The sequence below is a fragment of the Pygocentrus nattereri genome, chromosome 9 (genome assembly GCF_015220715.1).
Source record: "Pygocentrus nattereri isolate fPygNat1 chromosome 9, fPygNat1.pri, whole genome shotgun sequence".
Lineage (NCBI taxonomy): Eukaryota > Metazoa > Chordata > Actinopteri > Characiformes > Serrasalmidae > Pygocentrus > Pygocentrus nattereri.
In genome coordinates this window covers 45,121,426-45,147,931 of record NC_051219.1, presented here as the reverse complement: position 1 = coordinate 45,147,931, position 26,506 = coordinate 45,121,426, and the positions used below count along the sequence as shown (strand labels likewise).

General features: G+C 40.0%; 1 protein-coding gene across 2 annotated transcripts in view; it reads right to left on the bottom strand.

Annotated features, from left to right (window-relative positions):
• chl1a (cell adhesion molecule L1-like a) overlaps window positions 1-25,378 on the bottom strand; it is a 90,558-nt gene extending 65,180 nt beyond the window's left edge. For both annotated transcript variants that reach the window (XM_037540971.1, XM_037540972.1), the window contains exons 1-9: window positions 25,263-25,378; window positions 16,611-16,770; window positions 15,777-15,885; window positions 8,328-8,518; window positions 8,115-8,237; window positions 3,610-3,780; window positions 3,477-3,506; window positions 3,267-3,369; window positions 1,071-1,252 (exon numbers count right to left, since the gene is read on the bottom strand). In XM_037540971.1, the coding sequence (XP_037396868.1) occupies window positions 1,071-1,252; window positions 3,267-3,369; window positions 3,477-3,506; window positions 3,610-3,780; window positions 8,115-8,237; window positions 8,328-8,518; window positions 15,777-15,885; window positions 16,611-16,692 (991 nt within the window). In that variant the 5' untranslated portion in view covers window positions 16,693-16,770; window positions 25,263-25,378. The remainder of the gene's footprint in view (window positions 1-1,070; window positions 1,253-3,266; window positions 3,370-3,476; window positions 3,507-3,609; window positions 3,781-8,114; window positions 8,238-8,327; window positions 8,519-15,776; window positions 15,886-16,610; window positions 16,771-25,262) is intronic.
• Between the last annotated feature and the right edge of the window lie 1,128 nt (window positions 25,379-26,506).

Here is a 26,506-nt window from a genome sequence, read left to right as displayed (position 1 = left end):
AAATTATGGGCCAATGTCCTCATTTTTATTTACAGAAGTCCAGATATCGATACTGACCGGGTCTACATCTACCTATATTAGCATTACAGAGAAATATATTTATTTACACTGTTAGAAATAAACTAACTATGCAGGTACATGATTCATTAACACAAATAGCTAATCAGTCAATCACGCGGCCGCAGCTCACTGCATTCAGGCGTGTAGAGGTGGTCAAGACGACTTGCTGAAGTGCAGACCGAGCATCAGAACGGGGAAGAAAGGGGATTTAAGGGGCTTTGAACGTGGCGTGGTTGTTGGTGCCAGACGGGCTGGTCTGAGTATTTCAGAAACTGCTGATCTGCTGGGATTTTCACACACAACCATCTCTAGGGTTCACAGAGAACGGTCCGAAAAAGAGGAAATATCCAGTGAGCGGTCAGTTGTGTGGACGAAAATGCCTTGTTGATGTGAGAGGTCAGAGGAGAACGGGCAGACTGGTTCCAGATGATAGAAAGACAACAGGAACTCAAATAACCAACCAGAATCTCTGAGGAACGTTTCCAACACCTTGTTGAAAGTCAGCCACGAAGAATTAAGACAGTTCTGAAGGCAAAAGGGGGTCCAACCTTTTACTAGCGAGTGGCTGGTGAGTGTAAATTGAGTTTAATTTGTAATCCAGAAAATATCAACAGCTTTCAAGGGGATGGATATTTTCACAAAGCACTGCACATTAATCATGACATATGTTCATTCATTCATTCATTAAAACCAGACTGAAATCAAAACGGTCTCTAGACAGATTAAGCACAGTTCATCATGCCATATCACTTAAAAGGCTAAACTGTGGTTTTCTTGTCATCTTTCGTCAAAATGTAATGACTTTTGCCCACCTCTGAATCATCCTCTGCTTATTGATTATGATATCAATAATATTGCGTCTCACTTCTCAATCCAAGCACCCCCACCTATCTCTGACACAATGCTTCAAACATTATGATATTAAAAATATTGTTATGATGCTCAATTCATGGACACTGGAATCAAACAGTGTCAAACCTGCTGTTTATATTGAAAAAATGACTGCAAACCTTCGACTTCAACGTGAAAGTAGTGGACAGTTTCACCGACGGAGTTCTTGGCCTTGCACATGTATTTCCCACTGTCTTCTTCTGTGACTTTTGATATAGTCAGTAGTTTTCCATAATTCTTGATGTTGGAACGTTTTGGCAACTTCTCTCCCAGCTTGGTCCACTCTATCTTTGGCGTGGGGCTAAAATGAAGAAAGTATTGCAGGTTTTTCAGCTTAAACATGGCAAACATGGCATCACGTGCCTGAGAACAATACAAAGATAACATTTGACTATTTTATAGGCAGTACTGGGCAAAAGTCAGAAGGCTGCCTTCTATTTACTTCATTTCCACTCAAAACAGCCATTAACAGTACCAGTCATTCATTTTTCAGCATCAGGAAAAACAGCAGAAAACATTTTTTGATAGAAACTTCAGCAACTAAATATATTTTTCTTGGTATTGTGTTTCCACACTTTGCCCATATTACAGCTTCTAAGCTTTTCTGGCCACTTGAATTGAGTTTTTTAAAGAAATCTGCAGGGACACTGTTCCTCAACCTCAGTTCAGTCTTAGAGGCATTGTTTTACTTCTCACAGTCAAAGTAAGCCGAATTTAGTCTCTTCTGTCCGCTACTTTTCATTCCTCATTTCCTCAGTAAAGGCTTCTTGGCAGCTACTCATCCTTTCAGACCCATAGTGCTGAGGCGTCTTCTCACAGTGGAGGGATCTCCTCAGAAATACCTCCTTTAGCCTTTAGATGCATGTGACGAATCTGGCAGCCAAGGTGTGGCTGGGTAGTTACCTGTGTGAACGTTAGTGTCTCTTTGAAGGGGAACGTAACGTCAGGGACTCCTTTGGGAACATTTTTTTTTTTTTGGTAACACTTTATTTGGAGTAGGGCTTATAGATGATTAATAAACTCTTAACAGGTTATCAGTAACACATCAACAACATATCAGTGAAGTAGTAGTGAAGCGTCTGAAGACACTGAAGTAAATATCCTGTAGATTTTCTGTTGATTCATTACTGACATTAAGTCGATGTTTTGTTAATACGTTAATTCCATTACGCAAAACCTTACCTTAACACCTAATCCTAACCCTGGCCCTAATCTTCACCTCAACCCAAAACCTAATCCTAACTCTCACCCTGGCTCTAATCCTAACCCTAACCTTAATCCAAAACCTAAACCTAATCCTAACCCCCAGCCTGGCCCTAATCCTATTCCTAACCTTAACCTCAACCCAAAACCTAAACCTAAACCCTCACCCTGGCTCTAATCCTAATCCTAACCTTAACCTCAACCCAAAACCTAAACCCAATCCTAAAACCCAAGATGGTGCTAATCCTATCCCTCCCCTTAACTTAAATCCAAAACCTAATCCTAAGGCTAACCCTGGCCCTAATCCTCACCCTTATCTTAACCTCAACCCAAAACCTAATCCTAACCCTCACCCTGGCTCTAATCCTAACCCTAACCTTAACCTCAACCCAAAACCTAATCCTATCCCTCACCCTGGCTCTAATCCTAACCCTAACCTTAACCTCAACCCAAAACCTAAACCTAATCCTAACCCCCACCTTTGGCCCTAAACCTAACCCAAATTTAACCTCAACCCAAAACCTAAACCTAACCCTCACCCTGGCTCTAATCCTAATCCTAACCTTAACCTCAACCCTAAACCTAATCCTAACCCCCAGCCTGGCACTAATCCTATCCCTCCCCTTAACTTAAATCCAAAACCTAATCCTAAGGCTAACCCTGGCCCTAATCCTCACCCTTATCTTAACCTCAACCCAAAACCTAATCCTAACCCTCACCCTGGCTCTAATCCTAACCCTAACCTTAACCTCAACCCAAAGCCTAAACCTAATCCTAACCCCCACTTTGGCCCTAAACCTAACCCAAACTTAACCTCAAACCAAAACCTAAACCTGACCCTCACCCTGGCTCTAATCCTAAACCTTATCCCTGGTCCTAATCCTAATCCTAACCATCGTGTGTGTTTGGCATGTTACTGAGAGCCCGTCGAGTGTTTGTTTAATCTGAAAGGTCAGTGAAAGTGAAGGTTTTAATAAATACATGATTTCAAGATTGGAGAGATGGAAGGGTGAAACTCACAGTACGCAACTCAAAGAGTAGACAGATTAAATAATGAACAATATTTAAAACACTGTAACATTTAAATAGCAGCAGCAAAAGTACAAACTTACAATCCCTCTGAAATGCACTCGAGCTCCAGCTCTTCACCTGTCACTAGGTTTATTTGGGACTGATCACCAGAGGGCACCAGAAGGTTTGGCTTCCTCTCTAAACCTGAGGCGACACACGGAAGCGTCACTACATGAGTCTGATGGAAAACCACCCATCAAAACATTAAAACAGTAAAATCAAGACAAACAAAAGTATAAACGGTGACTCACCCCTGACTTCTGTCTTGCTGCTGGAGTTAACTGGAAGCACACAAGGCATCAGAAAAGTCCTTATTGTTTAAGACCACGCACAACAAATGTATCTGTGTCTGTAATTAAAGGGGCGGTTGTGGTAAATACGTACGGGGCGTCACGGCGATAGCCATGGCGGTTTTCTGCACGATGGTGCGAATCGCACTGAAGGAAGCGAAACAGCAGTAGTCGCTGCGGCTGTCTTTCACCAGAGTGTTTGAGAAGTAGAGGTTTCCATTCAGGCCCATGGACACCCTTTCATCCTGCTCAATGTGCTGAAGACCTGGGAACAATACCAAGAGGCCGGTTAGCTTCACATGAGCACCCAGAGCCACTAATAAGGCAATCTTTCAAAAAGCTCAAACCTCAATGTGGGGACACCAGCAGTAAGTGTCCACTATTACAGTCTCCAGGCCTCAAGCCATGCAGTGCTGCTTTGCCATAGAGATTTCCACCTTTGAGCGGTTGAATGTCTGCGATTCGGGGTGAATACAGCTGCCTTTGGCCATGTGTAAACTATATTTGAAGGAAAATTCCCCCGAGTTTTTCAAATTTCTGCATAGATCAATAATAAACAAAGTGGTCTTTGTAGAGAAAATGTCAAGCTCAGAACGGAGGTGATAGAAAACGGAGGTGATAATGTGTAAAAGTACAATTATTCATTTTATTTACTCTTCAGAATGACTAGTGAGCGTGAGCATCCTGGGTCATTCTACAGAAACATCCACTTTTCTATCTATCCACAGGAGTCACTGGTGTTACCAGTCCTTAGAGGTGTTACACATAATAAAGGTAACGCCAGAGACATTTTTAATTAAAAATGCATGTTACCAAAAAAAAACAAAAAACGGCTGCTACAGAGCATCAAACAGCATCATGGAATCTCCACTAAAATCCACTTGTCTTCAATTTCTTCACAGTGACCCCAGAATAAAGTCGGTCACACCAGTGACGTCAGCTAGAAGGTTCATATGAGATCATGAGCTGAATGAGAAGATCTCTGAGAACTGAGAGACACAGTGGACTCACCATGAGCTTTTCTCCATAGATCCTCAGAAAACAGGTCAAAGGAGGTCGAGTGACGTCATCGGTGTGACTTTTATTTCAAAAAAGTTTTTGTGACGCGGTGACACCAGCGACGCGACTCCTGGGGAACTTCCTTAATATATTTTATAGTATTTATTTGTTTTCTTTGTCATTTAAATCATATATTTCATAGTCATGTATGGATTTTTGTAGTTAAAATAGCAGAAAAACACGTTTTCTTCAGAATATGTCCTCGGCTTCACACACAACTGTGGGGACGAGCTCTTCTGTAGTGATTGGAATTCTAAATGATTGATTTAAAGACCAATATTGATAAATTGAGGCGCAACAAGGTGTAACTCTGTTTTCTTTTAAAATATAAATAACTTGTAAACATGACATGTTTTTCAAGTGTGACATATCTGTAAACATCACACTTTTACACAAATATTACACAAAAATGGACATTTCTGTTGAAAGACCCATGTACCTCTCTGCTATGTATGTAGTTATAAACATATATTTTAGGCCCATATTGTAAAGCAATACATTTTGAGGCAATATGTTCGCGTCTACTTCATGTAGTAAGTAGTAGAGGCAACGTTTGGAGGTATTAAACATTTCAGATGTCTAGTTACTATTACCATCACTGAGTTTCTCTAGAATGGATCATTTCACATCAAACAACGAATCAATCAATCAATCAATCAACCTTTATTTTGACTCGGAAGTACATTGAGGGCAACCTTCATTTTCAATGTAGCCGAGCATTTACAAAAACGGAGTGACATGACAAAGAAAATAATAACTACATTTAATCATTTTAAATTAATAATGAATAAAAGATAAAAGTAGATAAAAAATAGAACTTGAGATTTAAAAGGTAAGAAATTAAGATTAAAAATAGATAAGAGATTAGTAAGGTAATAAAACAATATCACAAATTAAAAAAGTAATGATAAAAAAACTTAAAATAAAATGAGAGGAAATAAATAAATAAATAAAAAGAGATAAAGAACTAAGGAGAACTAACACAAAAATAAAAGTTACGAATAAATAGGATTAAGTAGAACAGGTGCAGGCTGTCTGAAGGTGGTTTGATATTAAAAGTTTAAAATGACTGAGTGACGCCAGTGAGTCGAGTTTTAGTGTGACTTCGTTTCGAATGACTTCGTTTACTTGTTTTAGTTGTGCAGAAATTGGAGGAATTTTACTTTAACCCTCCCGAAAGTCAGAAGTGCAGATTTAAATCAAATGACAATGTTATTCCTTCAGAATGATGTATTTATGTAATTACATTTTAAAGCATTAAGCTACAAGAGGGCACGCATTACAGTGATTTTACCAAAGGAAGTGTCAACAGCGTATAACAAGGTAAAGTATGCAAATGTTCAATGAATAATGTAACGTATCATTAATAATAATTGCAAAAAAACCATTCCACCAGGAATGTAACCAGCAAACGCAGTGCAAAGTCAGTGAATGTGGCCAGAATGTGTATTAATGGTAAATTTACTGAGCCAGTAGCTGATCGTGTGAAAGTGCACACAGCATCGCCTGGGAGATGCTGGTGATTGGAAAGTGCAGGGTTTAAAAGACGCAGTGAAACTGTGAAGCTGACAACCAGCCAGAAATAAACAGAGAAAGTGAAAGAGATAGTAATGAAGAGATAGCACTGTTATTAAAAGGAATTCTTTCCCATAAAAACTTCAGCTCAAAAAGGCTGGTTGGTTAGTGTAGTGTAGTTAACACCTCTGCCTTCTACGCTGTAGACTGGGGTTCAATCCCCGACAAGGGCAAGCACCCTACACTATACCAATAAGGGTCCTTGGACAAGACTCCTAACACCACCTTCGCTCACCTGTGTAAAATGATCAACATTGTAAGTCGCTCTGGATAAGAGCGCCAGCCAAATGCCATAAATGTAAAACCAGAATTTGGGGAACAACAAGTCGAGCCGTGAGCGTATATCACAGCCACATCGACCTCGCAGTGCGCCTTCTCATATACAGCCGCGCGCAGGGATCACATGGCTTTGTAAGTGAAGACAGGTGGACAGCTCCTCTACAGAGAACACACCTCTGCACACTTTCATCTAGAATTACTGTTTGTTTGCTGACCTGCGAAAAGGTAGAATAATGCGTTCAAATTTTCAGAAAAATGCCACATTTACGTTTGTTGCCTTTAGCAACAAACAATTTTTATTGCGTATGCATTCTTTCACTTTGTTGATCATTAACAATCACAGCTTTGTGAGCATCTCGACCAATCACAGTGCAGGATGACTGTTTCTGTTTGTCTTTTTGTGAATCAAGGCATTCATGTAAGCCAACAAACCTGGGCAAAATTGGCCAATTGGTCAAAATAATGTAACAACTTTGCGATATTATTGATTCCCCAATGCTTTTTCTGCAATGCAATCACAACCTGTGGCAATATAAACCTGGGAGCAGGGCACAACTGTCACGCATCCCTCTGACTTATTTGAGGACTCCATTTCCCAGGATACACATGATCTCAAATGACCTATGACTCTGCTAAGTGCTCCAATCAGCACTCACAATCCCTGGGATACTAACACGCAACACCTGTGTTCCTTGTCCTGTGTGGATAGTATATAAGCCTGGGCTTTGAATAGGATTGTTGTGAAGTATTGTTTCCTGGTAAACTCCTGAGCGGTTGTTTGCATTCTGAGGTCATGTGCTGTTTTACAGGCGCTACTCTGAGATTTTAGTGCCATCTGTATCGGCACTGTCTTCGTTATATATTGTCATTTGCCTGCTTTTGACTTTTGCCCTTTGCTGGATTCGACCTCTGCCTGTTTTCTGACCACGGTTTCGAATTACGATTCAAACATTAAAGCCTCACTCGTTTTTTTAACCGCGAGCGTCTGAGTTATTCTGCCTCCTTACACATTTAGCAGATATTTAAAGATATTTAAAATATATTTAAATTAGATGGTTAAAGATGGTCTTGGTCTGGGTGGTAGAACTTTGCCTCATCCTCTCTACACTGGGACAGCAGAGCAGAAGGAGAAACAAAATAAAATCTATCAGAGAAACGAACATATGACCGCGTGTGTGGCACACATCCAGATTAATAGAAATTACAGCCCAACACATGTAACTTTAATGCCACCCGGACAGATTTATCGCCGAGGAGACGCACATCAGGTTGTATAACACTATGAAAACTAACCCCGTCATGTGGAGGCTGCACGGTAGCCTGGCTTTTGCCATGAAGTGTTTATATGCTTCAAAGCAGTTTCACCAAGAAGAAGATTAAAGTAATCCAGGTGTAATACATGAGCGGCCAGCAAACTATTAATATTTACTAAAATCATGGTCCATGGCAGATCTTAAGAAATATTTTGACAATTTGTAGATAAAGAAACTTGGATAATATGAGAAAGCGACCAAAAATATATTCTAGTTTAATTTATTTAACTGCATAAAAAAGCTGCATTATATTTGCCCTCATGTTAGGTTGTGCCCTGCGCATCCCTACGTTATCTATATAATGCATCCCTATTGTTTGGGACTATGACCTCCCAGAACTACAGCCGTGGAACCTTGTATGTGAATGACTTACCCATAGTCATCCAGTAGAGCTGTACAGGTGGAGTGCCTTTGGGGGGATTACACTCCAGGATCACAGAATCTCCCTCTTTCACCACCACTGGCTCTATCCTTTCCTTTGGAAACTTGGGTGGAGCTTTGCAACAAACACAATAACAATATGTGATTGTTAAACATCCAATATACAGCAGTGAGGCAATAAGGACAGTTCTGGAAAGTGACTTACTGGGCACAGTGAAATCAGTTTCCTCCGACACTGCTGTCCCCAGCTTGTTGGAGGCATAGCATCTGTACTTGCCCTGATATTTCGCCAGGCCTTTGTTGTTTGGTATCACAAAACTCCCACTGTTCTCGAACTTTATCAGCTTGTTCTCCAGATGGGGGTAAAAGTCTTGTCCGTTCTTAGTCCAGCGGAACCTGTCCAATTCATAGTCATATCTCATAGCACTCAGAAGTAGTCTTGAGACACCTATATCATCGTTTGTCTTTTCAGACATATTTAATTTGTTAATAGCTTATGCAAAAAGTGCTTCACCATATTTAAAAGCTGTGTTTATTATTAATTAATTAATACTTATTAGTGTCCAAATGTACAATATCAAATTACAAAACTTTAAAACTTAAAAAAAACTACTAGTAAGTGTTCAAAACTTGTAAAAAAAATCTAGAAATATACCTACATAAAGAAAACAGACCTTCGTGTTGAAATATACACTCACCAGCCACTTTATTAGGTACTGTGCAGTTGCTTGTTAACACAAATAGCTAATCAGCCAATCACACGGCCGCAGCTCAGTGCATTTAGGCATGTAGAGGTGGTCAAGGCGACTTGCTGAAGTGCAGACCGAGCATCAGAACGGGGAAGAAAGGGGATTTAAGGGGCTTTGAACGTGGCGTGGTTGTTGGTGCCAGACGGGCTGGTCTGAGTATTTCAGAAACTGCTGATCTGCTGAGATTTTCACGCTCAACCATCTCTAGGGTTCACAGAGAACGGTCCAAAAAAGAGGAAATGTCCAGTGAACGGCCAGTTGTGTGGACGAAAATGCCTATTTGATGTGAGAGGTCAGAGGAGAATGGGCAGACTGGTTCCAGATGATAGAAAGGCAACAGGAACTCAAATAACCAACCAGAATCTCTGAGGAACGTTTCCAACACCTTGTTGAAAGTCTGACACGAAGAATTAAAGCAGTTCTGAAGGCAAAAGGGGGTCCAGCCTTTTACTAGCACCTAATAAAGTGGCCGGCGAGTGTAGTTGGATGTATTTTACCAATGTATCCCACTAATGTTGAGTACTTTTATCTGCCTTTCCTTATTCACTTTGACTTCAGTCAATAAACTGAAATTTAGCTTAAATAAATGAACAATGTGTGATTCTCCTCTTGACTGTAGTTCTGACTATGATGTCCTTTAAATGTAAAGTGACGAACACATATGACCATCTATTAATTATAATATTGATATTTGCCATCATTAAAAACATAAAAAGAGTTTTGGACCATAAACAGTTTAAGTCAGGGTGTCAAACATATCATGACTATGGTTCTTATCCAGCCAGCCAGATTAATTTAGAATCCATGCTCTAAATTAAAGTCATCCTGTGGATCAAGTGACTACTTGACCATTTGTGTAACGTTGGGGAGCGATGATGAGGCGGACGCATATGCGGAGACAAGCGAGATTTATTAGGGGCAAATCCATATTCAGGGTCAAGATGGACCAGGTTCAGGTAGCCAACACGGAGAGATTGGAGTAGAGACGTGATAAACAACACAGGATAAACACAACGGAGGCCAGAAGACAAGATATCAAACAATACGAACAAAACACTTCAAACCCTACCAAACAATTCAGACATACATCAAACAGCATGATAATACAATACAAAGACCAGCCAGGGACTAGGGAAAACACAGGGCTCAAATACAACAGGGATAACGACACAGGTGGAACAATCAGGGGCGGAATCAAGAAACAAGGGGGCAGGACAGGGAAGAATCAAAACAAAGAAAGCACATGGACAAGTAAACAAAAGCACATTGAAGACTGAAACCAAAACAAAAGCAGGTGGACAGGACTGGGAGGGGCCAATTGTGACAATTTTGCAAAATAATGAAGACCAATCACTGCTTAGCAAGCATCTCCAAGCACTACTTCTTCTGACAAGTGAATGAAAAACGCAGAACACACCTGGAGTGAGAATGGCAATGGGATTAAATTAGTCAGAATTATGAGGCTAAAGGACGTTTCACACCAAGCATGAATAATTAGTGTCATTTATTTGACGAAAATCGTTCAAGCACATGTGTAACTGACAGCATCTCAGACACCAAACGTGATTTTTCAGATGGCAAAATTATTTGGGTCATTCCATGGAAATGGCACATTTTGAGTCCTCATCTCCTCTTTAGGTGTATTTTATCTACTGGGTCACAAAAATCTATATTTTAACAGCTTTACACATACATTGAAATATCTCCTTTAATACAGTGTATTTTTTTTTTATTTGATCTTTTTATGAGAACTTTGTTTATTTATTTATTTTTGCTGACACCACCTATTTTGTCATGTCCCTCATGGCCTTCAACGAAAGTATACTTAGAATATACCAAATACAACTATAAAAAAGTCCATATATTTTGATGTCAACCTAAACAACTGTCTGTGTTTAATTGTTTGTGATATTATTTTTCAAAATTAATTGATAATTATTTATTAAAATCACATTATTTAGTTCTGTACCTAAGTAACCCCTCAACCCCGTAACACAAATGAATCTCCCCCACAAAAACAATGGTATGATCCATATGATCCATATACATCAAGAAGTGACATCACTCAAGTCTTTTGGACAACAGGACAGCAAAGACAGGCAAGTGGCTTCCTTCTTTTATTTAATTTTGGTCATTTATCTTGTGATATTGTGGTCGCCAAACTCAGTGACTCAACACCGTCACATGAAAAAAAGATAGAAAACTATTACTTATAAAAAAAGGTTTTTTTATTTCAAAACTATATGCTAATTCTGAATCTCATGCATGCCATGTGCTCTCTCTCTGGTATACAGTATGTAGAGCAGCGGCCATTTTGTGCAAAAATCACAACCCCGTCACACTCGACCCCGTCACATGTTTGACTGTGAGGTTTACAGATCAATGATACATTTAAGCAAAAAATTTGAAAATGTCAAAGTCCAATTTGAACCATTCTAGTGGAATGACCCATCTTTGTGAACTTTTCACTCTGACCAATCACATTCGTCTTGACATTTGCATGGCAACACCCAAGATGCCGGAGCAGCTGTGCTCCATCAGCTAGAACGTCTTCACAAACTTTAAAAGGATCAGAAAAAGCAGCTACAGCTTAAACTGGGATACAAACATCAGAGTCATAAGTGGAAGAACTCAGTGTCTCAGCTTCCGAATGAAATGGTGAAGATCCTCATGCTGCTTTGATTTTTCCCAAATGGAACGCAACCCAGTTTCACTGTTTGTCCGTTCTGTGACCCAAAGAACTGGATCCTATTTGCACTTGAAGACCTTCAGCTTATTTGTTTCGTCTCGTGTGGAGCTGCATCTCCAAGATCTGCTCAAACTCAGCTGATTTCTCTGAAACCATTCTCTTTTATGTTCTCATTCTCTTTTATGTTGTTTATTTGTCTCACGTTCAGTATGTAAAGGCCTTTCTTACTGAAGAATATATCACACACATAATCTAAGCCGCTTCTCCTTCTGGGTCGAGGAGGTTGCTGGAGTCTTGAAGTCATCAGGCAGAAGGACGGACACACCCTGTACAGGTTGCCAGTCCATCACAGGGCAGAAACACAGACAGACGTACACATTCACACCTAGGGGCAAAGTAGGGGCAATCCAATTGACCTGACTGTGGGGGAAACCGGAGAACCCAGGGAGAACATGCAAACTCCACACAGAAAGGACCCTGGTCACCCACCGGGGAATCAAACCCAGGCCCTACTTGCTGTAAGGGAACAGCACTTTAGTCTGACCATCAGTCAGATGGGCCTAAACTACACGACTTCTTCTGAGATTTTAAGTCAGATTTCCCACTCCGACAAATTTTTACAAATCCCAGGCCTGGAGCTTGATTTCTGGTAGTGTTCGAGGGCAAAACGAGTCACTCTTTAGCCTTCTGAGTTGATCAGAAGAGTGATCAAAGGCCTTCCAATATTTCCAAACATGTTTTTTACATCTTACAACATTTATGAGTCCTGTAGTGTGAGAGGCCAGAATGAATGACTCATGCAACGGGCTAGAAGAGCCATGTATGCAAGCCATGTGTACAGCAGGCCGTGCAACAGAGGAGCTGCTTGTTAAACACAGACAAATGTTTATCATACATGTAATATATGAATACAGACGTCAAGCCACTCTCTTTACAGTTTCACGTCAGCTGCCAGTTTGTAGTGGAATATTCTCCTGTTCTCACTGTGATGCCTGCATTCCTCACTCAGTGGTTTTGCCAGAGCAGGTCCAGTGTTCAGAAAAAGCGTGCTACCTTGCTGAAATGTCTTACCACAGCACGTATTTATAGGCAGTGCCCTGAATAAAACTGTTGGTACACAGTTAGAAATGAAGGTTCTGTTCAGGTACAATTCTTATTCATCGAGGTACAAACAGTGTAAATGTTCCCTCAGAGGTTCTACAGTGGGTCTAAGGTCTGATTGTGGAGCTTAAATCAGGTTCTCCAGGTGAAAAGTTGGTATTTGTTCCTTTTCATAACCGAATGTTTTAAAACAGAGCAGTGGAGTAAAAGCCTGGAGGCGAGGCGAGTCGGGATGTGTGGAGTCAGTCCAGCTCAGAACAGATCATTTCAGTGGATTATGGTTCAGTTATGTTCCCTGACTAAAGGCACTGAGATGGAGCCCTGAGGGTCCCACCCGAGTGATGAGAGGGGTACTGACCCCAGTGATGGGTTAATGTAGTTTTCCTGAGAATGTAGGATATTTTGTTGCATTCCTGTCTGAAAATACTACCAGCATTGAAATGTGTAGGTAGGTATTTTTTCATAGATTTTTTCTAAATCTGTTTATCAGAAAAAAATACCTGCTTTAATAGAATAAGTTGGATTATTTTTGCCTAAATTACCTTATTAGGGGGGAAGCAGTAATTTTAAGCTCAGTCTATACTAAACTGACAATAAACCTTTAAAATATGAAGTTACTAAGCTCTACTAATGATATGCACAGGCTAAGTAGGGCCGATCGATGGGTGGGACAAATTATTAGAACACTGGTCTAAATTGGCTTAATTGTGTTAATGCAGGGTGGTGGGATTTTGAGTTCTTAAGGCCATTAAACACTGAACTTGATGCAAATTTATGGAGACTCTAAAGGATCATTGGTTAAAAATGGCACTGCGTTCCCCTTGAATGATTTTGCATTCCTTTTCAAATCCAATGCATTTTCAGAAGAATGCAAAACATTTGCAAAGGAATGCAAAGTTATTCAGGGGGAATGCAATTCCATTTCTAACCAACGACCCTTTGTTTTGTGCGTAATGATATGCACAATGCAAAGTCACTGCTGTTTCTTTTCACAATGGCTTGTGTGAACATGTAAATGACACAAAATATGAAATATTTTTATTAGAATTTTTTTTTTAAATCAAAACTACACATCACAGTGGTTTTTGAATTTCGTGTTGAAAGTTAAAGCAGGAAAAATATTTAATGGTTCTTTGGAATGAACGGCATCTGTGAGTGTATAGGAGGCTTTCCATTTCGGAAAAACAGGTCCTCATGAGACAAAGCAGAAAACAAACGGACTGAATGTCTTCAAGTGCAAATAAAACATCCTTCGCTCCCCACAGAATAAGCAAACGGAGGCACTGGGATACTTTCCATTTTGGAAAAGTGGAAGCAGCGTGAAGAGCTTCATCACTTCATTCAGAAGCAGAAACTTTGACTGCTTCCACATATGAACTCTGATGTTTGTGGCCCAGTTTGAGCTGCTTTTAGAGACGGACTCTTTGACGTTTGTGAAAAAGTTCTAGCCGCTGGAATGAATAAAGGCAGCAAACTGTCACTCAGTCAGTGCCCCTCTTGTCACTGGGGTGGTCCCCTCAAGGCTCCATCTCAGTGACGTTAGTCAGGGATCATAACTGAACCATAATCCTCTGAAATGATCTGTTCTAAGCTGTACCGACTCCACACACCCCGCCTTGGCTTTTATTTTTAAAACATTCGGTTATGAAAAGCTGCAAATAGGAACTTTTCACCTGGGAAAAACATACATAAGGTTCAGAATCAGACCCTGAAGCCACTGCTGTAACTTTTGAGAGAACATTTACGCTGCTTGTATCTTGATGAATGAAAAATGGACCTGAAAAGAACCTTCATTTCCAACAGTGTAGATGCTTGATATATAATCTTTGTTGTTGTCATGCCAACAGCAGAGACGACCCTGATTGGTCTTTGTGTTCATGTCACCAGCGAAAGTTTGCAAAATGTTTTTATTTTTTCCCAATTTTCTCCCCAATTTAGACGTATCCAATTCCACCCACCAGTTACGACTCCCCAGGCACATGATATCACCAGCACTAGGAGGGTGAAAGCCAGCACAGGGTTCTGAAGTGCTAGAAGGCTGAATGTTCTCAAAGGAAAACGCTAACCACTAGTTCTGTTACAGGGGCCGTCATTGCACTGGGTGATGGAGGAACACAGGCCCATCCTGTCCTAAATCACACTAATAAAATGTGCTCGGTGAGTAAAGGCCTTTATTTGTAGTAGACACTTGTTATATGTGTTATATTCTCTTTGCTTTATTGTCTTGTGTCGAGCCCTCATGACAAAAAGACAAGAAATGTTCTGCAAGACTAAAGTTTGTGATGCTCCCTGCTTTAAAACCTGCTAGGATTTTAAAAGTTGTGTAGCGAACGCTCAGCTTAATCTGGTTTGTGGACTTTTTAATAATATAAATAACTTTTAACTTTTTACACACAAGCAAAGTTTCAGTTTCAGATTTATTTACAACTTAGTTCCAAGTTTAAGTTGAATAAAAACTGGCTTTAAACTCAGGATCACAGATGAGCTCCTTTACTATGTTGATCTGTAGGCGTCTGTTCATAAACATAAACCAGCCCAAACTCATTTACTATAAAATGAAATGGTGTTTGTAGAAATTCAGAAAAAAGCCGCGTCAGTCTCGACTGCATATGTGGACATATTTCTATATTGAGCTCTATTTACACAAAGTTAGGTTAGTTCATCATTTATGTTGAACAGACTCTCCCAAAGTTTTACGCTGCTGCGCTGACGTTGAACCGCGTGCTGCACTGGGTCGGTATGACCAACAGGTCAAAACCAGCTCTAAACAAAGTGACCGCTGGGCCCTGATTGGTGCTCTGGCTTTGCGCTTCTTTCGTTTTGACATGTTACGTTTTTATACACACAGAAACCAAAAGGAACGACAGATTTCTCAAAATGTAGGAGGAAAAAGTCAGATATTAGACTCTGAAATGTAGTGGAGTGAAAGGAAAAAGTCGCCCAGAACGGAGAAACTTCAGTACAGATACACCAAAAATACTAAAGTACAGTAACTAATTACATCTACTCAGTTACTCAGTTACTGTCCACCACTGTCTAAAATAAGTTTGACACTCCTGCTTTAACTGAATGGTGAAAGCAGCACATCAGTCAGTGAAGTGTTGGGGTTACTCACACTGGTTTTGGGTTTCCTTTGGCTTCACAGGTCAGAGTGATACTTTCATCAAATGGCAGGGCGATGAGAGATTTTGGAGGGTGGACGGTGATTGTTGGCAGCTGCTCCACTGCAGAACAAGAACACACAGTGTCACTGATGTGAAGCATCACTTTTATGAAGCACCAAAAGCTACTTGAAGGCAGAGTGCGAGTGCAGTGTTCACTCTCACTCCAAGATCACCGCTCTTTTACCACATCTTTATGTGTGAAGAACTCGGTACCCCAGAACCTCAATGACCTGAGGGCCGCCCTTCAAGAAGAGTGGGACGCCGTGCCTCAGCAGACAATGAGTCGACTGGTGAACAGCAGGAGACGTCGCTGTGAAGCTGTAGTTGATGCTGAAGGGCGCATGGCGAGTTATTGAGACACTGAGATTGTTTATTGGGGTTTACCCACCGCTGCTGTCGGCTTTTGCTTCAGTAAATTGTTAGAGGTGAGGAAATCACCATCGCAGCCTTCTGCTGAAACGCCCGACATTCATGATGTAACATCACTGTAGTGTGAACTTTTTACACTTTCCATTAATTTCACCCTAAAGCCAAATATCCCGAACTTTTGTGAGTAGTGTGTGACTGTGCAGACTCATAATGGGGGTTATGTTCAGAAGCATGATCATGATCCAGCAGTTTTTTCCTTCTGCTGTAAAGTTACCATTCCATAGATATGAGGCTTTTTTATGGCAACGACCACAGAAGAAAAGGAGAATTATTCCAGTGAGAGAAAACGTTTTAACATTAATGGGACAAAGACAAGAACAGCAACCACTGAAGAATGTTACTGTCAGATCACTCACCCTCAGGAGGAATATAAACAGCAAAGGCAGCAGATAAGAAGGCCGGCAGGAGCCCAACAGCAAGGCCCCCGAGCCCCCTCATCACATCAACCTGATGAAGATCCTGGCTTCCACCGACTTCTAAGCTAAGACACGTCACTGAGTCTTAGAAGCGAGAGATCTAAAAAGAGAAATATGAACACAGAGCACAGACAAAATATTTAGCAATTGATTCCATGAACAGCAGTGGGGTTTTCCTCCAGGGCTTTAAAGCATTCAAGCGGGATCTGCCTTCACTGCCATCTCGGATTTAGAGTAAGCTCTAGCCTAACCAGGCCAAATCATTCTAAAAACCTTTTCACCTCAGGCTGGAAAGAAAAAAATTAGCATCGAATGCTGTTACTAGAACGTGATGGACAGTGGTCTCTGACTATTGGCCACAGTTGAAGAACAGGCCCATAAAAACAAACATGCAATATACATGAATTCCTTCACAGCTAATACATTATATATATATATATATATATATATATATATATATATATATATATATATATAAGAGTCCTTGGGCAAGACTCCCAACACCACCTTCACCTACTTGTGTAAAATGATCAAATTGTAAGTCGCTCTGGAGAAGAGTGTCAGAAAAATGCCATAAATGTAAATGTAAATATAAAGAGTTCATCTGATGATCGAAAGAGTTCATCACAATGTACATCAGAATAAAGTCACATTCATAGTTCATATAAACAGAAAAACTATAAACAGTAACAAGAATTTCTCGGGTCCATATTTTTCCTGGACACCTTCACAGCCGCCACAGAGACTCGTTAATATCATCAATGACATCATGAGCTCAATTTACTGAGCACTGATTGGTCAAACCAGGAGCTGCTTTTTAACTACATATAATACTGGACTTCCTCGAGGAGAGGCTTGGAGATGGGTCAACACACACACCAACATCCAGATAATCACTGTTTATTTTATTTATTTCATATATATATATATATATATCATTATTAATCAATATTCTATACATTTTGTTCATTCAAATATTAACACCTTTCTCAGCAATGTAACACAGACTATGCAAATACATTTTTTTTATATTATCTATTTTATAATTTTATATATTTATATATATATATATATATATATATATATATATCGTTGCTCCAAAATAGTAACTTTACAGGAGAGGGCAAAAACTTTCTTTATTTTCAATGGAAGATGTGGAACAATTTAACAATCGATAATCATCCAGCAACTGACTCACTGTCAGCATCGACTAGCATCTAGGTAGGTAGGTAGGTAGACGGACGGACGGATGGACGGACAGATAGATAGATACTTTATTGATCCCAAAGGAAATTTAGCAATTTTATAATAAATAATAATAATACATTTAGCAGTGAACCATAATAAACCAAGAAAAGTTAACCGCTTAAAAACCTCATTCTTAAGCCCAGAGGGTCTTTAACTTATGTCCAACATATCCTTCAAGAGTGGGTTAAAACTGGTCAGGGTAGTGCCCAGTCTGGTTAGAACCTAACTCAACAGTCGAGAATAGGGTAAAGCACTTTAAGAAGCCAACAATGTTAGGTCATTAACACAAATATAAGATGCAAGCAAAGTGCAAAATACAGGGGGTCCTGGGGAAATTCCTGATCAGTCACTGAACGCCTGTGTGTACTTTGCTACACTATAACAACTGCAACCAAACCAAGTATAGAAAAACACTGCAAACAAACCAGGTAACAAACCGTTTGCTTGCTCTCTTCATTGGTGTCATGACTTCAAGTGGCCTAATGGACCAAAACCCAGCTATAGTAAACATGCCAAGGGCTCATTCCACAAGCCAAAGGCTCATTCCACACTTAATCACTCAAACTCACGAAACATGGAACGCAGGGGTGAAATTCCGCAGCTACCTGCCACTGCAAATGAACAACAACTGCTTCAGTGACATTGAATGTCCAAATAATAGCCAGAGGTAATGGATAGTGCTCCCCGTGGATTGATTTCTTGGCAAGGAATTCTAATTTGGATGTTTAGATGTTGTAGACAGTGACTTGCTCAGCGTTGAGTAGAAGACAAACAGGAGAAATGAAAACACTTATGCTCTTCTACATGCTCATAGAAATACCATACATGTCAGATACCCATATATGCATCATCGCTGTTCAAGAAAAGACATGTATCTGGGTCGTTCTACAGAAACCTCCAATGTTCTACCTCTCCAAAGGAGTCACTGGTGTTACTGACCGTCATCGGTGTTCCACATAATAAAGGAAACACCAGAGACGTTTTTACTGAAAAATGCATTTTACACAATAACTGCTGCAGAGCATCAAACCACACGCTGTCCATCAGGGAACGTCCACTAAAATATGGAATTTAATCCATTTGTGTTTCTATTTTTCCACAATGACCTCAGAATAAAGTCGGTCACACCGGTGACGTCAGCTAGAAGCTTCATATGAGATCATGAGCTGAATGAGAAGATCTCTGAGAGCTGAGAGACACAGTGGACTCACCATGAGCTTTTCTCCATAGATCCTCAGACAACAGGTCAAAGGGGGTCGAGTGACATCATCGGCGTGACTTTTATTTCAAAATAAGAGTTTTTTGTCACGCAGTCACACCAGTGACACGACGCCTGGGGGGCTTTTATTATATACTTTATAATATTTATTTGATGTTTGTTTTACTTTATGTCATTTAATTCATATATTCCATAGTCATGTAGAGATTATCGAAGTTAAACCTGCAGAAAATATGGTCTCATGCTACATACACGACTGTGGGGACAAGCACTTTCGGGGCGCATGGAATTCTATGTGATTGACTTAAAAACTAATATTGCTAAATTAATGAATCAGGAAGTTGTTATTGCTAAAAATATTTGTTTGAATAAAAATTTAAATACATTGTAAGCCTAACACGTTTTTAATGATCTCCATTTTTGTCTATTTTTATTTTTCTACACCGTTTGGACCTGGCAGCTGCCCTTATATCATGCTAAATTTCATGCTGATTGGACCAATAGAAATGCTCCAAAATCACTTCAAATGACATCTTTTTTTACATTAAATTACATTAAAATTTAATAAAGTTTTTGCCTTCTCCTGTAAAGGAGATGCTTTGGAGATACTTGTTTTCCTTTGGATGTATAGAGATACAGACATACTTAAGGAACTAAATAAACATGTTAACCTTGAGAATTTGGCTGAAGCACAGGTGCCATGTCAATATTTCACATCCATAGAGAGGAAAAAAAGAAGAAAAGGCCTGTTTTATCTGATTTATATATCTATCTATCTGTTTGTTTGTTTGTTTATTGGACTTTTTTTGAAATGGGTAGCTTCCCTTCACGTGTTACATGGTAAAAAGTGGAGCAGGGCAAAGTTTGTGTGCCCCTGGCTAAAAGACTTCTTGTTCCCTGTCTGAAAATAAGGGCATATCTTCTATAGAGAAAACCCTTCTGCACATTTTAATGCATACTTACCATGTTTGCTGGCTCGAACATATTGGGGAAAAAAGTTATGCCACATTTTATACTTCACGCTTTATTTTTTCCAGCAAATAAATTTTGCACTATTTTTTGCAGGAATAAAATCTGTATTTAAGTTCGCTGTAGAGCAGGAGGGTCAAACTCAGCCACTAAAAGGGCTGTTTCACAAAATCTGTGAGCTGTGTGTTCATTTCATTTTTACTTAACATTTTGCCATGGCTTATTCAAAATATGTCAAAACTGAACCAGCAAAATAGGCATTGAATACTTATTTTAAAATAATATTAAATAAAAATAAACTGTTTTGTTGTGTTGACGTACGTGTATGTGTGTTAACTTATTCTCACTTAGAAAATCAACAAACCATGAAATGTTTGACTTTCCATTCAACTGTAAGATCTTATTTATTCCTCCAAACTGACGTTTTTGGGTTGGATGAAAAAAATGTCTTCGCCTTAAAAGTTCCACAGTTACTTGGAGTAAAATCTCATTGCAATCACACTCGTTTTGTGAGGAACATTCCTCTTTTCTCTATCAACGTTTCATTTCACGTTTCTCAACATTTTGGCAGTCGTGGGCTGGAGGTTACGGATCTGGCCCTGTGACCGGAAGGTCGCCGGTTCGATCCCCAGGGCCGACAGTCCATGACTGAGGTGTCCTTGAGCAAGACGCCTAACCCCCAACTGCTCCCCGGGCGCCGTGGATAGGGCTGCCCACCACTCCGGGCATGTGTGCTCACTGCCCCCTAGTGTGTGTGTGTTCACTAGTGTGTATGTGGTGTTTCACTTTATGGATGGGTTAAACACGGAGGTGGAATTTCCCCGTTTGTGGGATCAAAAAAGTATCACTTAATCTTAATTAAGAGTCTGACTGATAAACAATGATATACCAGGCCCAACTTTGAGTTTAGGTCTTTGAGCAGATTTAAGCAGAACTTCCCGAGCCCAACAGTAAATAAGAACAAGCAGATGAACCCTGGATGGCCTCTACCTAGAACTTGTATAGACAACTTCGTGCTGGATGTGCCAGCAATAATCACATCAGAACTGCTGACATGGTGAAATGAATGAGTTTCTCTCCCAGAAACGTAATCAGCTTTACTAAAGAGGAAATACTGCGGCAGTCTAATAGGAGCTTGAAGCTGAAGGTGTGAGGGTATTTTTAGTTGGAAGTTACCTAATTTGGTCCATGTTTTCAGATCTGACTTTCAGTTTACAGAAATGGAACTGGTTAGAAATAACACACACTTTCCCTTTTCAGTGTTACTGAGTGCAACCCTATTTCTGAAAAGTCTGGGAAGCTTTGCACAATGTAAATAAAATTTGAACGCAATGATATTCCATATTACCTACGTCATGTATAGAGTCCTTTTTTTTTTGGTCAATATTTTGTAGGTAGCTCGACCAGAGGAGGATGGGTCCCCCCTGGTGAGCCTGGTTCCTCCCAAGGTTTCTTCCTCAGCTCTGAGGGAGGTTCTCCTTGCCGCTGGCGCCCCTGGCTTGCTCACTTGAGGGTTTTACATTCATTTTAAAACTTTAGGCTTTACTGGAATTCTGTGAAGCTGCTTTGTGAGAACATCAGTTGTAAAAAGCGCTACAAATAAATTTGATTTGATTTAAATATGCAAATCATGTAAACGATATTTTCAAAGGAAAGTAATACAAAGACAACAAATCAAATGTTTAAGCTGAGAAATTTGATTGTTTTTTGAAAGATTTTGAATTTGTTACCAACAACACATTCCAAAAAAGTTGGGGAAGTTGGTACCGCTGAGTTTCATCACCTCCTCTTTAACAGCTCTGTAAGTGTTTGGGAACTGAATAGACGCTGCGGTAGTTTAGAAAGTGAAATGTTGTCCCATTTTTGCTTGATAGGATTTCAGCTGCTCATCAGTTTCAGGGGCTCTTTTGTCATATTTTTCATTTCATAATGTGCCAAATGTTCTCAGTGGTGACCGGTCTGGACTGCAGGCAGGTCAGTTTAGCTGCTGTAATACATGCAGAACGTGGTTTTACATCGTCTTGCTGAAATAATCAAGGCCTTCCCTGAAAAAGACGTCGTCTGGACGGCAGCAGATGTTGATAAAACATGTTTATATCATTCAGCTTTAATGGGGCCTTCACAGATGAGCAGGTCACCCACGCCATGAGCACTAATGCCCCTCTAAACCATCATGAATACTGGCTTTAGACCTGAGCACTGATAACCAGCTGAGTGGTCTTCAGCCCGGAGGACACAGTGTCCATGGTTTCCTAAAGAATTTCAAATGTTGATCCGTCGGACCGCCAGACACTTTTCCACTTCCCCTCCGTCCATTTTAAATGAGCTCAGGCCCAGAGAAGGTGGCAGCGTTTTCTGGATCCTGTTTATATTTGGGTTCTTCTTTGCATTTTAGTTTTAACTTATATTTGTGAATGCAGCAACAAAGTGTGTTCACAGACAGTGGTTCCTCATCTTTACTTCTGAAAGCCTCCGCCTCTCTAGACGCTCGTTTTATACCCAGTCAGGTTACTGACCTGTGGCCAATCAACCACCAGGTGTTTTTTTAGCATTAAACAACTTTACCTGCCTTTTATTGCTTATATCCCAAGTTTTTTTAAACATGTTGACATCAAATTCAAAATGGGCATATATTTTTCAAAAAACAATAACATTTCTCAGTTTCAGCATCTCGTATGTTGTCTTTGTGCTGTTTTCAATGAAATATAGGGTTTAAATTATTTGCATATAATTGAATTTTGTTTTTATTTACATTTTGCACAATGTGTCAACTTTTTGGGAAATGGGGTTCTGGAAGTAATATCAGTAATCAGCAATGCTATTTACATACTGGTTAATTTGAACATTTTAACATTAATACTGAGAAATATTCTTTCAGTTTAAATACATATGGATAATGCAGCCAATGAGGAGGAGTGAAGTTAGTAGACAGACCAAAAAGCTTGAGGTGTTTGTGTTGGAGGGAAGAATCCAGATTAACTCTGTAATCCATGTGACCAGCTTATCTGTGTTATGATGACAACAGGGTATCAACATTCAACCAGTATGTACACAAACTACCACTGAACGTCTGAAGGAATGAAAAGAGTTCTTATTCAAAGTGTCATTATTACATATGACAGCATTATGAAGCTGCAAAGATTGACATTGTTTGTGAAACCCAGTAGTTACAGAGGATACATACTGTCCTACAGATGAAGGTGCCAAAAGGGATTATTTGGAGCGAAGCCAGAGAAGAACCACTTGGTTTCCTAAAGAACATTTCAAAGGAAACATTTTTACAAATGAGATGGGTGAGTATGAAGAACCACTTTAGAGTTGAAAGAAGTTCTGATAGAAAGGGCTGCTCCAATTTACAAAGAAAGGTCCTAGAACATATACATACAAAACAAAATCCATGTTTATTGGTTTTATTGGTTATATTGGTATTATAGAACCATTTTTACCCTTAAAATGCAGAGTAACTTTGAAACTCTAGACTGGTGCTGCGATACACCACTTCATTTACACACAAAGGATCTTTGCAAGAGGCAAATGAGAGGTTATCTCCAATGTATGTCCAGGAATATGCAGGCCGAGAAGATATTCAAATCTGTTGTCCAAGAGCAGATCTTCTGATAACAGTCCACCACATCATATAAGCCAGAGTGTATGATAACTGTCTACACTCCTAAACCTGCCAGAAAGGGTTCTTGAGGGGTGATGCCACTGAAGAACCACTTTTAATCTCTCAAGGAACTTTTCAACAGATGGTTCTTCCAAGTGTCAGATGTGTGAGAGCAAACAACACTTTTAATAAAGCTAAAACAACTTCTACATCATGTGAAAGTTCTCCACGAATTCCACAGAAGATTTTCCAAGAACCCTTTCATTCAGGACAAGAACCACCTTTGCTGTTAAAGGTGTAGCAGAAGTTGAGAACTTATAAGCCTCATCGCTCAAATCCGATCTCTCTGACTCGATGGTTCACACTCGTTTAGGTCAGTGACTGAAATCGGTCATTAATGTGATGAACCAGCCTGAACTGACCCTCATGAGCTCCTCCTACTCAGTGACGTCATGTGACTGAATCACTGCATCATCAGCACAAACTAACGAGCAGAACGAGCTTCGCTGAGAAGATCATTAACTCTGATCAGCTCTCAGCTTCATTATTAGAGCCAGACGGAGGAGAAAAAGGTGAGACGAGCTGCTTTTCCACCGTTTACAGGCTTTAACGTGTTCGGCGCTGTTGCCATGGTAACGCTGAATGATGGCACAACACAGTGGAGAAAAGCACAAATCGGATACGTATCCGATCTAGGACCACGTATGAAAGTGGCTCAGGTCGGATTTGAGAAGATCAGATTTGTGTCCACACAGCTCTGAAAACACCAGATCTGAGTCACATCAGAGCAAAACAAGCATATGAGAGGTTCTCAAATAAAAGTCCAAGAACATTTGACCAGAGAAGATATTCCGATCATCGGTCCAAGATAAGGTGTTATAGAAGTTCAATGCCATAGAAGAACCGCTTTTGGTTCCCTAAAAACCTTCAGTGGATGGTTCTTTAGAGAACAACCTTAGCAAATGAGATGCATGAGTGTGAAGGACCTCCAGATGATGTAAAGGTTCTCTAATTTGAATAGAACCTTTACACTACAGTCTCAAGAAAGGTGCCACGAAGGGCTTGTTAAACAATTCCAGAGAAGAACCATGGTTGAAAAGTTGAGAACTCAATTGCTCTCAACTTCAGCTACACTGTTAAAAGTAAAGGTTCCGAAATGTTTCTTGTCCTGAATTAATTGGTTCCAGGGAAATCTTTGAATTTGATGTGGAATGTGGAAGTGGTTTAAACTTTAGAAACACTCTTTACACTCGCGCATCTGGCACTTGAAAAGAAACATGTTTGCAAAGAGATTCGTGAGTAAAAAAGTTTTTTGACTTTAAAACCTTTCAAAAAGGTTCCTCACACTCACACATCTCATCCACTGAAAGGTTCTTTAGGGAACCAAATGTGGAATTTCTATATGGTGCAAAGATTCTTTATCACCCGTGTTTTTAAGAATCTTCTCGCCCTTATTTTTGTAGCACCATCATTTTTCTTTTACTTTCATTCTTTTTTACTTTTTTAACTTTTCACCACCACAAAAAACAGGAGGAACTTCTGCACTTACTTGAACGAGTCCAGTAGGTAGTGTCCACAACACATCCACACAATAATTCCCCGTTAAAGCGGAGCCCAGGAGGGGAGCGGCTATGATATTAAACACATTCAGCCCGACTGTCCAAGCTCTCGGCATGCTCCACTAAGCCACACATTCACTCCCTCCCTCTCTCTCTCTCTCTCTCTCTCTCTCTTGCACACACACACACACACACACACACACACACACACACACACACACACACACACACACACACACACACACAAAAACACACCTCCAACACGCCCCACCACTCCAGCAAAGCACTAAAGGAGATTCACTGAGGAGACATATGTCAGCAAAGCCTCTCTCCAGGCTAGGAGACGAACTAAGCCTTTGACAAAGATTCCAACAAAGCCTGATCCCGAGAGCTATTCACAAACCATTAAAGAATGGACCAGGAAGTGGTGGAATTCCTGGCCATCCAATGCAGCATAAGACCGCCTTTATTTAGAAGAAACGATACTCATACGGAAACTTTTCCCCAGTTAGATGTGCTAAAACATGATGGTCCTGCAAGAGCCTGTTCATCTTTCCAGCTGTGTATGGAAATGCAGTAGAATGGAGTTCTCCTGCTCTGATTAGTGATAGTTCTGTGCAGCGTGTCAACAGTGAAAATCCTCTTAGCCAAATAAAGCCTATCATCTTAATCCCTAATGCTTCCTTAAAGGCTTGGCAGACGCGCACACTTTTCATTGTTTTTGCCTGGAACGGTGGAGTTGCTCGTTCAAAAAATGTGAAACCGGTTGTTGATGGATTCCGTCGTTCAACGTGGGTTTTCATGTTAACGGGTTCTTCTTATGAGTTTGAACCTCAAATGAGATTCTTTTGTTTTCTTTCACCAATTTTCGTCCCACTGCTGGCAAAAATAATGTACTTAAGACACCATATGGCATGAATTACAAGCATAACCTTTACAACAAATTGAAAGAAATGAAGGGCTGCATTCATAAGGCTACATGACACCTACATGACTACTAGTACTGAAACCTACAGTAACATGCAAATGTTTGGACACCCCCAGTCAAATAACATATTTTGCTGGTTTTCTAAATGACAATAAGTCAACACATTCTCTACAGAACAAATAAATATAGCATTTTCTGAGTTCAACATATTGGAAAAGGTAAAACACAAAATATAAGATGAGGCATAACTTTTGCACAGGCCATATTTTCTGTTTTTGATTTTTTCCAAATATGTTATTGTTAAAT